This window comes from Acomys minous (genome assembly GCF_964271855.1).
Source record: "Acomys minous genome assembly, chromosome: 7".
NCBI lineage: Eukaryota > Metazoa > Chordata > Mammalia > Rodentia > Muridae > Acomys > Acomys minous.
In genome coordinates this window covers 1110435-1122567 of record NC_140488.1, presented here as the reverse complement: position 1 = coordinate 1122567, position 12133 = coordinate 1110435, and the positions used below count along the sequence as shown (strand labels likewise).

Sequence of the window (12133 nt, the reverse complement as noted above, 5' to 3'; positions counted from 1 at the left end):
CAGGGGCTCTGGAAGGGGTCGCTCTCGGGGTTGGACTCTTCGCATTGCTGTGGACCAAACTGAAATTGAGAACCCCAGGCGCTGGAGAACTAGGGAACAAATTCAGCGAGAAGCCAGTGACAAAGATCTGTGAGATTTCAGTCTCCCAATCACAAACCGGTTTGGGTTGGCTGAGAACAAGCACTGCCCGCCTCTTTAGCTTGTCTCTAGCTAACGCAAGCCCCGGTAACCCCACCCCTTGGCGGCCTAGCTCTCAGAGCTAGCATGCGGACCCTCAGGCTCTGCTAAACGCCGCGCCCTCTTCTTCTTCTTCTAGCCAATCCCACACCAGTGTGACGTTTCTGTTCGCCAGCTCCGCCTGTTCTCACTGCTGGACAGGTCTACACTGGGGGTTCCAGCGGGTTTAGGCCTGCCCTGAAGAGCGCGCGCAATCTGCGTAGCCTTGGCTGTGACGCAAACGACTGTGTGACGCGACCCTAGCCGCTCCTGAGGCGGTGGCGCTTCCTCTGCCGCGCTCAGGATCTGTGCGTTTCTTGGGCCCTGTCTGTAGGCCTGGGCTGCCTCTGGCGTTCAGCACCGCTTCCCAGTGCCGATCGGGTGTGCCATGGACGACTATGCGGTTTTGTCCGACACTGAGCTGGCCGCAGTGCTACGCCAGTACAACATTCCGCACGGGCCTATCGTGGGTACGCTGTAGCCGGTGGCGAGCAGAAGCTCTCTCGGGCCCCGCTTTCCCGCGCTCCTCCCTGAGCACTCTCCCCACCTCCTCCTCCCCTCAGGTCCCCTCCCTGTGTTCCCCAGTGCTCTTAGGGTGCTCGGCTTGCGCCCCCTGACCGCCTCGCACCCTGTGTCTGGTCAGGCTCCACTCGCAAGCTCTATGAAAAGAAAATCTTCGAGTATGAGACCCAGAGACGAAGGCTCTCGCCCCCCAACTCGTCATCGCCTTCCTTCTATCGATTCTCAGGTGAGGCCGCCCACCTCAGAGCCCAACAGAGCCGCTGGGGGCACAAGGCTTAGGGAGGGAGGGGTGTGACTAAAGCGACTGAAGGAATAGGGGGAAGCCTGGAGAGTAAATGGCCCTGTACTGCCCCCTTCACTTGCAGACATGGATTCAGCCTCCATGGACTCAGACATGTATGATCTGCCCAAAAAAGAGGACGCCTTACTCTACCAGAGCAAGGGTAAGGCAGCTGCGGGGTGGGCACTGACATCCTTACCCCATGCTTCAGGGATCTGGGTACAGGGAAACCTCAGACCTCACCCCATCACTACCAGTTCTCAGTGGCTCCAGAGGGGAGAAACTGGCACAGCACACACACAAAATTTGGGGGTCCATGTGAGCAGGTAGGGGGCACCACTTTCTCCTCTACCACTGTTTTCCTTCCCAAGACTATGATGATGACTACTATGAGGAGAGGTATTTGAGCACCAGGACATATGGGGAGCCCGAGTCTGTGGGCGTGTCCAAGAACTTCCGCCAGCCGGGGCTCTCACTTGGAGACGGTGACACCTTCCATCACCAGGTGAGTTGGCTGGCAAGCATACCCGGGTGTAGTCTGCGGGGATCCTAGCTAGGCCTGGAGATGGTCAAGGAGGTACTAAGTGCACAGAGTGGTGCTTAGGCCTTCAAATGGGGTTGGAGTCAGCATACAGCTATTGGGTCAGAGCTCTACATTGGGGCCTCCAAAAATGTACATTTGGAGATGGGCAGTTCCACCAGTCCAGTCCACCAGTCCACCAGTGGACGTTCCACCAGCAGCAGTACACACAAATGTCTCTGGGACTGTTGCATGAGTGCTGCTGTCTGCAGAGGCCATGCTGTCAGATTCCTTTTAGAGGTGTACAGATAGCTGTGAACTGCCTGATGTGAGTGTTGGAAACTGAACTCAGGAACCTAGAGCCATCTCTCCAGCCCATAACTTTTTTGATCAATGGTCTGGCCTCTAGGATGTGATTACACTTGTGGGAAACCACCCTTCCCCACTTGCTAACCCCAACTACCCCGCAGGTGCGCGATGACATTTTCTCTTCCTCAGAAGAGGAGTGCAAGGATAGGTGAGTGGTAGACACACATAGGGACGGGGCAGATTAGGGCTGAGATTCTCCGGCCTACTTGTTTCCTTCCTTTGCCACAGGCCGCGCCCCGTCTATGGCCGAGACAGTGCCTACCAGAGCATCGCACACTTCCGCCCCGTTTCCAGTGTCACCAGGAGCTCCCTGGGCTTGTCCTATTATCCTACATCCTCTTCCTCTTCAGTGTCCTCCTCTTCGTCTTCGCCGCCTTCATGGCTTACCCGGCGTGCCATTCGACCAGAAAAGCAAGCCCCCGTTGCTGCTCTGGACCAGGATCGACAGGTCCCACTCTGGGGCCAGCTGTTACTCTTCCTGGTCTTTGCTGCCTTTCTGCTCTTCGTTTACTATTCCATACAAGCGGAAGAGGGCAACCCTTTCTGGATGGATCCCTGAGGGTCCTGATTTCAGAGCAGTTCTTAACATGAGTTTTGGCTGATTGCCTTAGCAGTGTTTGCAAGGGTTGGGGGTGGGGTGGGGGCTATTTTGTGTGTTTTAGTTAGGGGGTGCAGGGCCTAGCCTAGGGCAATGCTTGTCTCCCACCTCATCCTGCCAAGGAAGCAGCAAATGTTGGCCTTCCACATCTCAGTAGGCCCACATGTGCCTTCCTCTAGCCTGAGGGCTCATGGAGGGGGCGAGGACCTCACTTCATTAGAGGAAAGCTTGGTCGTGGTGGTAGTTCTCATGCATGCCTGTTGTTGTCACATTTTCAGGGGATATTAACCAAAGGCCACCTTGGCTTTGTTTTCGTGGACACAATAAAAAAAAACATGTTTATTTTTACCTTGTTGGCTCTTCCTACTGGGGTGGGAGCTGGCCTGTCATGGCACAGGTGCTTGGTCTTGAATCCCAAAAGTCACTGCGCCTTTTCCCTTTGGTTGTGCTTGGTCTTAATGAAGGAATCAAATGCTACCCACGGACAAGTATGTTTTGGTTGCAGGTTTTATTTCTAGGCTCACTCCCTGAAGCACTTATAACTACTTAGCAAAATAACTACCATAGAAACAAATGTGTAGATAAGCCCATGGGAAATGCATGACCACACATGCAGATACTTTAGCCAGGAGAGGCCGCATACCAACGTCTTAGGTTATAAGGATAGAAAAGAAATAGGCATCCTGCCAGTCGACTGTTGCTCAGCTCCTGTGATTGGTGGTCATTTGATGGCATGGGAGTAGAGTCAAAGGTTATAGCATTCCTATAAGCATCCGGATTCTTTGCCTGTTCTTGCTTAGTTTCCTGTCCTGGATACATATTACATAATATTTAAAAGGTTTTATCTAGGTATGGTGATATGCACCTTTAATCCCAGCACTTAGGAGGCAGAAGTATTAGCATCTCTTTGAATTTGAGGCTACTGTGATCTACATGTTGGAATTCCAAGACAGCATCTTCAAATAAAAATTTAAAAATTAAGTCCTGGGCTGCAGAGTTAATGATTCAGTAGTTAAGAGTACATGTTACAGCTGGACGTGGTGGCGCACGCCTTTAATTCCAGCACTTGGGAAGCAGAGGCAGGTGGATCGCTGTCAGTTCGAGGCCAGCCTGGTCTACAAAGCCAGTCCAGGACAGCCCAGGTTACACAGGGAAACCCTGTCTCGAAAAAAAGGTGCATGTTAGTCTTCCAGAGAACCCAGGTTTATTTCCCAGCATCCACATAGTGATTCACAAGCCATCTGTGGCTCCAGTTCCAAGAGAGCTGGTGCCCTCTTCTGACTTCTGTGATCACTAGATATTTCCTGTTATGTACAAACATAGATGAAGGCAAAATAGTCGTGTGTGTGTTTGTGTGTGTGTGTGTATAACATATATATAAAACAATATATATTACATATATTATATATATAATATATATAATAGTTACATATATTTCATTAGATCTTTTTCAAAAAATCTCAAAACAGGGCTGGAGAGATGGCTCAGAGGTTAAAAGCACTGCCTGCTCTTCCAGGGGTCATGAGTTCAATTCCCAGCAACCACATGGTGGCTCACAACCATCTGTAATGGGATCTGATGCCCTCTTCTGGTGTGCAGGTGTACATGCAGGAAGAGCACTGTACACATAATAATAAATAAATCTTTTTTAAAAATCTCATGCTAAGTGTGATGGGGCATGCCTTTAATCCTAGCACTTGAGAAGCAGAGGCAGGCAATCACTGAGTTCACAGCCAGCCTGGTCTACAGAGTGACTCCAGGACAGCCAGGGCTACACAGAGAAACCCTGTCTTGAGAAAAAAAAAACTCAAAACAACCAGAAACCTAAAATAAAGTTGCATGGTATTCTTAAAAATTTATGTGTTCTGTTGGCTTTTTTTTTTTTTTTTTTTTTTTGGTTTTTCGAGACAGAGTCTCTCTGTGTAGTCTTAGCTGTCTTGGACTAACTTTGTAGACCAGGCTGGCCTCGAACTCACAGCGATCCGCCTGCCTCTGCCTCCCGAGGGCTGGGATTGAAGGCGTTCGCCACCACCACCCAGCTTTTTTTTTTTGGGGGTTTTCAAGACAGGGTTTCTCTGTGTAGCCTTGGCTGTCCTGGACTCTCTTTGTAGACCAGGCTGGCCTTGAACTCATATTTTCCCCTGGTAACCACTCCTGAGTCCATTTAGAATTGCTTGTATGTTCATGTGTTTAGGGCTGACCACTTGTGATTGAATAACCTAATAGGAAGCTTGTATTTGGAGAAAAGTGATTTTTCTCTCCCTTGACAGACATTGTAGCTCTTTACCTGTGGTTGGAACCTTAGGACTTTTCCCTTCTATACAGTAGCATGTCGAGTGGTGTTGTCATTATACAGGTCTAACTTAGGCAGCCATGTGTCTTTTACCTTTGTGCTTTCAGAGTTGAGCTTCATAAGTGCTTTGCTCATAGTCAGTCACCTGCCCCAACTCTTCCCATATCTACCCCCTTCCCTACTCACCCAACTTTGTCTCTTTTTTTCCAAGATAGGGTCTCTCTGTGTAGCCTTGGCTGTCCTGGACTCGCTTTGTAGACCAGGCTGGCCTCAAACTCACAGCGATCCACCTGCCTCTGCCTCCCGAGTGCTGGGATTAAAGGCATGTGCCACCACGCCCAGCCCCAATTTTGTCTTAAAAAAAAAAAACTTCCAGTAATCCCAGCATTCCGGAGGCAGAGGCAGGTGGATCTCACTGAGTTCAAGGCCAGCCTGGTCTACAAAGTGAGTCTAGGACACCTAGGGCTACACAGAGAAACCCTGTCCCAAAAATCAAAAACAAACAAACAAAAAAACCTGCCCAAATAAGGAAAACCAACATTTCCTCTCCTAGAAGCTTAACAACTATTGAGGCCATCGCCAGGGATGTGATTGTATGGCCAACTCCCCTCTCCGTGCTGAGATTTGGAAGGCAATGACAAAAGATAAGGATTTAAAGGCCAGCCTGGGCTACATGAGCCCCACGTCAAAAAAATGAAAAGATGGGCAAGATGGCTCAGAGAGTAAAAGTGCTTGCAGTGAAATCCCGACCTCAGTAAACACACACAATAAAATTTAAACTACAATTTAGATGTAATCTGAATAAATTAATTTAAAAAGTTTTTAAAACCTGCCTAGAAAAAACAATAAAAAATTTAAACTAAAAGAAAAAAAACCAAGCCAGGCAGTGGTGGTGCACGCCTTTAATCCCAGCACTCGGGAGGCAGAGGCAAGAGGATCTCTGTGAGTTCCAGGCCAGCCTGGTCTACAGAGTGAGTCCAGGACAGCCAAGGCTACACAGAGAAACCCTGTCTCAAAAAACATAACGAAAGCAAAACCCAGAGTACAATGTCCCATACAGTCTTGCATTCGTGGCGATATGCTACCAATAGCGAAGGAAGGTGCATCAGCAGGCATACGTTTTTCATAGGCAGTAGGAGGAAGTCTAGCCAAGGGTGGGGCCTTGGCTTTGCTTCTTGCCTGACTTGCTCCTTGATGCAGACAACTAGGAATTATCCCAGCTTCTCATCTGGGATAGCAACCACACCACACAGTGTTTGTACATGTATCCTGGGCTCCTGAACACTCGGGCTCTTGGCTATGACCCTTATTACCACTTTTTTTTTTTTTGTTTTTGTTTGTTTGTTTAGTTAGTTGGTTTTTCAAGACAGGGTCTCTCTGTGTAGCCTTGGCTTTCCTGGACTCACTTTGTAGACCAGGCTGGCCTCAAACTCACAGTGATCCACCTGCCTCTGCCTCTCGAGTGTAAATAATATATTTTAAATACTTTAATAATAGGGAGCCAGGCATATTGGTGCACGCCTTTAATCCCACTACTTGGAGGCAGAGGCAGGCAGATCTCTGAGTTCATGGCCAGCCTGGTCTACAAAGTGAGTTCTGAACAGCCATGGCTACACAGAGAAACCTTGCCTAAAAAAGTGATAATAGGGCCAAACTTGGTGGCACTCATTTTTTAAAAAGATTTATTTATTTATTTGTTACATACACAGTGTTCTGCCTGCATGTGCACCTACAGGCCAGAAGACGGCACCAGATCACATTATAGATGGTTGTGAGCCATCACCATGTGGTTGCAGGGAATTGAACTCAGGACCTCTGAAGAACAGCCCATGCTCTTAACCTCTGAGCCATCTCTCCAGCCCAGCACTCATTTTTAATCCCAGCAGTGGGGAGGCATGGGCATGTGGATCTTCTCAATTCAAGGCCAGCCTGGGCTACACAGTAAAATCCTGCCTAAAAATATAATACATGGGGTCTAGAGAAATGATTCAGTGCTTAAGAGCACTTGCGAAGGGCCGGAGAGATGGCTGAGTTCAATTTCCAGCACCCATAATGGCTCACAACCATCTATAATGAGATCTGGTGCCCTCTTTTTTATAAAAGAGCCAGGCAAGGTGGCCCATGCCTTTTATCCCAGCCTTGTCTACAAAGTGAGTCCAGGACAGGCAGGGCTATTACAAAACAAAACACCCAGTCTGGGAAAAAAAAAAGAGCAAACAAACAAATAAAAAACAAAACAAAGCCAGGTGTGGTGGCGCACGCCTTTAATCCCAGCACTTGGGAGGCGGAGGCAGGTGGATCAATGTGAGTTCGAGGCCAGCCTGGTCTATAAAGCGAGTCCAGGACAGCCAAGGCTACACAGAGAGACCCTGTCTCAAAAAACAAACAAAAAAATAAAAATAAAAAAAGCTTGCTGATCTTCCAGAAGAGAATTTCAGTCCCCTACATCCATGTCTCAGAGCTCACAAACACCGGCAACTCTAATACCAGGTAATCCAACACTCTTCTGGATTTTTTAGTCATCTGCGTACATGTGATGTGAATATCCACTCAGACACACACGAATAATATAGGCCTGGTGGTGGTGGCACATAACCTTAATCCAAGCACTTAGGAGGCAGACAAAGGAGGATCTCTGAGTTTGAGGCCAGCCTGGCCTACAGAGTGAGTTCCAGGATACCCAGAGTTACACAAGAACCACTGTCTTCAAAAAACAAAACAAGGGGCTGGTGAGATGGCTCAGAGGTTAGCCAGAGTTCAAGGTCCTAAGTTCAATTTCCAGTAAATCACATGGTAGCTCACAACCATCTATAATGAGATCTGGTGCCCTCTTCTGGTGTGCAGGTGTACATGCAAGCAAAACTCTGTAAATAAATAAATGTTAAAAAACAAAAACAAAAAAACAAAAAAACAAGCCGGGCCTGGGATCACTGTGAGTTTGAGGCCAGCCTGGTCTACAAAGTGAGTCCAGGACAGCCAAGGCTACACAGAGAAAAACCCTGTCTTGAAAACCAACAACAAACGAAAACACAAAAAAGTTATTTTGTTAGTTGGTTTGCTTGTTTGTTTTTGACACATTGTTTCTCTGTGCAGCCTTGGCTGTCCTGGACTCGCTTTGTAGAGCATGCTGGCTTCGTACTCACAGCGATCCTCCTGCTTCTGTCCTCTGTCTCCCCCCAAGAGCGCTGGGATTAAAGGCGTATACCACTATCCCCAGCTCAAAAAAGTTATTTAAAATAGGTTTTTGTGGACTGGTGAGATGGCTCAGTGGCAAGAGCACTGTCTGCTCTTCTAGAGGTCCTGAGTTCAATTCCCTGCTATCACATGGTGGCTCACATCCATCTATAATGAGATTTGATGCTTTCTTCTGGCGTGTAGACGGAGCACTCATATATTAAACAAAATACAGAATAATTACAAATAAAATAGTGTCTTACTATGTAGCCTAAACTAGCCTGGAATTCAAGACTACCTCAACCTCCCAAGTACTGGGGTTACTGGCATGAGCCACCCCCACTTAATGACATTGTTTTATGTGTTTGATATATAAAGGAAATAAGCCAGGCTGGTAGGACACACATGTAATCCCAACATAGGAGAAGCTGAACTGGGAGGATTGTTAATACAAGGAAGAGCAGGATGTGGTGGTGCACACATGTAATCCGCACTCGGGAGGCAGAGGCAGGAGGATCGCTGTGAGTTTGAGGCCAGCCTGGTCTACAAAGTGAGTCCAGGACAGCCAAGGCTACACAGAGAAACCCTGTCTCAAAAAACAAAAAAAAAAAAAAAAAGAAAGAAAGAAAAAGAAAGAAAATGAATACAAGGTTAGCTGGGCATGGTGGCACACGCCTTTAATCCTACCATGCTGGAGGCAGAGGCAGGCACATCCCCATGAGTTCAGAGCCAGCTTGGTCTACAGAAAGAGTTCCAGGACAGGCAGAACTAAACAGAGAAACCCTGTCTTGAAAACCCAAAAATAGGCCGGGCGTGCTGGCGCACCCCTTTAATCTCAGCACACGGGAGACAGAGACAGGCAGATCTCTGTGAGTTCGAGGCCAGCCTGGTCTATAAAGTGAGTCCAGGACAGTCAAGGCTACACAGAGAAACTCTGCCTTGAAAAAAACAAACAAAAACAAAACAACAGCAACAACAACAACAACAACAAAAAACAAAAACAAAAAACCCAACAACCCAAAAACAAGAAAAGGAAGACTGACCTTACTATGTCAGACTTCCCCGATTTTCATTCATTCCTCAAGGGTTCCCAGGTTCATCCATGGCCAAGGACCAAATAGAAAGTCCCTGGGCACTGAAGAGATGGCTTAGGGGTTAAGAGTATCGACTGCTCTTCCAGAGGACCTGGGTTCAGGTCACAACACCTACATGGTTGCTCATAACCATCTGTAAGTCCAGTTCCAGAAAATCTGATGGCTTTTTCTGGCCTCCACAGGCACCAGGCATGTATGTGGCAAACACTTTAAGCACATAAAAATTAAAATAATAAAAGGTCAGCCAGGTGTGGTGGCGCATGCCTTTAATCCCAGCACTGGGGAGGCAGAGGCAGGCGGATCTCTGTGAGTTTGAGGCCAGCCTAGTCTACAGAGCGAGTCTAGGACAGCCAAGGCTACACAGAGAAACCCTGTCTGAAAAAAAAAGTAAAACAAAAGAACCCTAGATTTTCCTTTAAGAGAAATATAGGAGAATGGGGAAATAGAAGGATCTAGAGGATCCTAGAAATCTATAAGAAGAACATTGTGATGGGTTGATCCAGTTATGTGGAGAGTGGGTACTGACTCTGACATGAACCCTGGTGCTCCATATTTGACCACCTCCCCTTGGTGTGGAGGCCTGATGGCACTCAAAGAATAAGCATGGTCGGGCGTGGTGGCGCACGCCTTTAATCCCAGCACTCGGGAGGCAGAGGCAGGCGGATCGCTGTGAGTTCAAGGCCAGCCTGGACTACAAAGTGAGTCCAGGACAGGCAAGGCTACACAGAGAAACCCTGTTTCGGAAAAAAAAAAAAAAAAGAATAAGCAGGCTACCAACATGAGACTTGATAGCCTATGACCATATAGTGGGGGAGGAGGTCCCCCTCGGTCATAGAACTAGGGGAGGGGAATAGGGTGAAAGTGGGAGGTAGGGAGGAACGGGAGGATACAAGTGATAGATTAACAATTGAGTTGTAATCTGAGTAAATTAATAAAATTTAAAAAAACAGCTGGACGTGGTAGAGCATGTCTTTCTTTCTCTTTCTTTCTTCTTTTTTGGTTTTTTGAGACAGGGTTTCTCTGTGTGGCCTTGGCTGTCCTGGACTCACTCTGTAGACCAGACTGGCCTCGAACTCGCAGAGATCCGCCTTCCTCTGCCTCCCGAGTGCTGGGATTAAAGGCATGCGCCACGTTTAATACCAGTACTCGGGAGGCAGAGGCAGGCAGATATGAGTTTGAGGCCAGCCTGGTCTACAAAGAGAGTTCCAGGATAATCAGGGCTGTTAAACAGAGAAACCCTTTCTCGAAAGGCTGGGCATGGTGGTGCACACCTTTAATCCCAGCACTGGGGAGGCAGAGACAGGCAGTTTGCTGTGAGTTCAAGGCCAGCCTGCTTTACAAAGCATGCACAGGACAGCCATGGTTAATACAGAGAAACTGTCTTGAAAAACCAAAAATAAAGCCGGGTGTGGTGGCCCACGCCTTTAATCCTAGCACTGGGGAGGCAGAGGCAGGCGGATCGCTGTGAGTTCGAGGTCAGCCTGGTCTACAAAGTGAGTCCAGGATGGCCAAGGCTACACAGAGAAACCCTGTCTCGAAAAAACCAAAAAAAAAAAAAAAAAAAAAAAACAAACCCACCAAAAATAAAAAATAAAACAGCTGGGCGTGGTGGCGCACGCCTTTAATCCCAGCACTCGGGAGGCAGAGGCAGGCGGATCTCTGTGAGTTCATGGCCAGCCTGGTCTACAAAGTGAGTCTAGGACAGCCAGGGCTACACAGAGAAACCCTGTCTCAAAAAAAAAATTTTTTTTTTAAATAAAGTAAAACAAAAGAACCCTAGATTTTCCTTTGTTCCTGTCTAGCTAAATAACCCGCCACCTCACAACTGCACAAATACCAATCAGGCCAGGCTGGGCAGGACACACAACTGTCTTCAGTGTGTGGAGATAAACCACCGTACAGAAGCACACAGGGACTGGATGCCTGTCACAGGAAAGCAGTTTGGCAGAAGCAAGCTAGGAGCTCTGGCCCGGGACTCCTAAGCATGTTGGAACAAACAAGCTTGTCCTGTGTACCGAGGGAGCTGCATCGGGGGAACTGTAGGGAGGTAGGCTCCCAGGCCCTATCCTTCTAGACAGAACCGTCCCGATCATGTTTCCCTGAGGTGACACTAGAGCTACGGACTCAGCGTTGCAGTGACTGATGCCCAGACACGTGCTCATGGGTCAGAGCAGTAGTCTCCTTCTCGCGTCCCCCTTAGTTGCCAATCTTCTAGACACACCCAGACGTACATTTTGAACTGTTCATAGTGAAAAGAAGGGGTGTGCTATACCTTGTTTCTTCTTTTGGAACCTGGCGCTAAGGGACTCAGATGCCCTAGTGGGGCGTGGCCAAAGGCATGGTGACCGGCCTCTTTGGCCAGCTGGAGGTAGTGGTGTTGTCATCTCCCTAAGAAAGTAACATCTTTCCCCGGGTTAGAGTTGGGCGGGTCCAACTAGCAGGAGGACCGCGGTCGCCTACGGAAGCTTTTAGTCGGCTTCCTGAGAGCTATCAAGGGCCTATCATGGTGCTCTTTGTAGGCTCTTCGATGTGAGTAGCCGGTTTGTGGGTGGGTCTTCTGCTCCAACCTCCCTGATGACAAAGGAACTCGAGTCCCTAGCATGGCGCTTTCGCGCCATTTCCCGTAGTATGGAGGAAGCCCTGAACCAGTTCTCTGGAGGCCCATAAGCTAGCCGACACCTGCGTGACCGTCCAGTTTCACAGAGAAAAACTCCTCAAGTCTTAGAATATTGCCGGCCATTCGTTACAGCAAAGTCCGTCAACGGCTCCCCGCCCAATATGGCCAAGCGGAAGCTAGTTTCTCTTGTCTATGTGTCGAAACCCCATTCGCCAGCACGCGGCACCGGATTTCTGTATCCAGTCACAGATGCACTCTGCGCATGTCTCGGGCCAGTCCGGCCTGGCACACATGCGCAGAGCGCCGCTACATCTATGATCCTGGCGTCTGATAGAGCGTCGACACCATCCCCTGGCTGGAACTCTATGGTCCCTACGTTGGAAGATCGGCCGCCTATATAAGGCCGACGCAGGCGTGGGAGCGTCTCTTTTCCTCCGGCGCGGTGAGTGT

General features: G+C 48.6%; 1 protein-coding gene across 2 annotated transcripts; it reads left to right on the top strand.

Moving 5' to 3' along the window:
- Positions 1-254: 254 nt before the first annotated feature.
- On the top strand, positions 255-2853 carry EMD (emerin). 2 transcript variants are annotated; one of them, XM_084790379.1, is made up of 6 exons: positions 262-686; positions 860-964; positions 1104-1181; positions 1390-1523; positions 2009-2055; positions 2136-2853. In XM_084790379.1, exons 1-6 carry the CDS (start codon positions 605-607, stop codon positions 2464-2466), a joined length of 777 nt encoding a protein of 258 aa, XP_084646505.1. In that variant the 5' UTR covers positions 262-604; the 3' UTR covers positions 2467-2853. The 2 variants fall into 2 exon arrangements, with proteins under 2 accessions (XP_084646506.1, XP_084646505.1); XM_084790380.1 differs by lacking the exon at positions 2009-2055 and having other exon boundaries at positions 255-686.
- The last annotated feature ends 9280 nt before the right edge of the window (positions 2854-12133 follow it).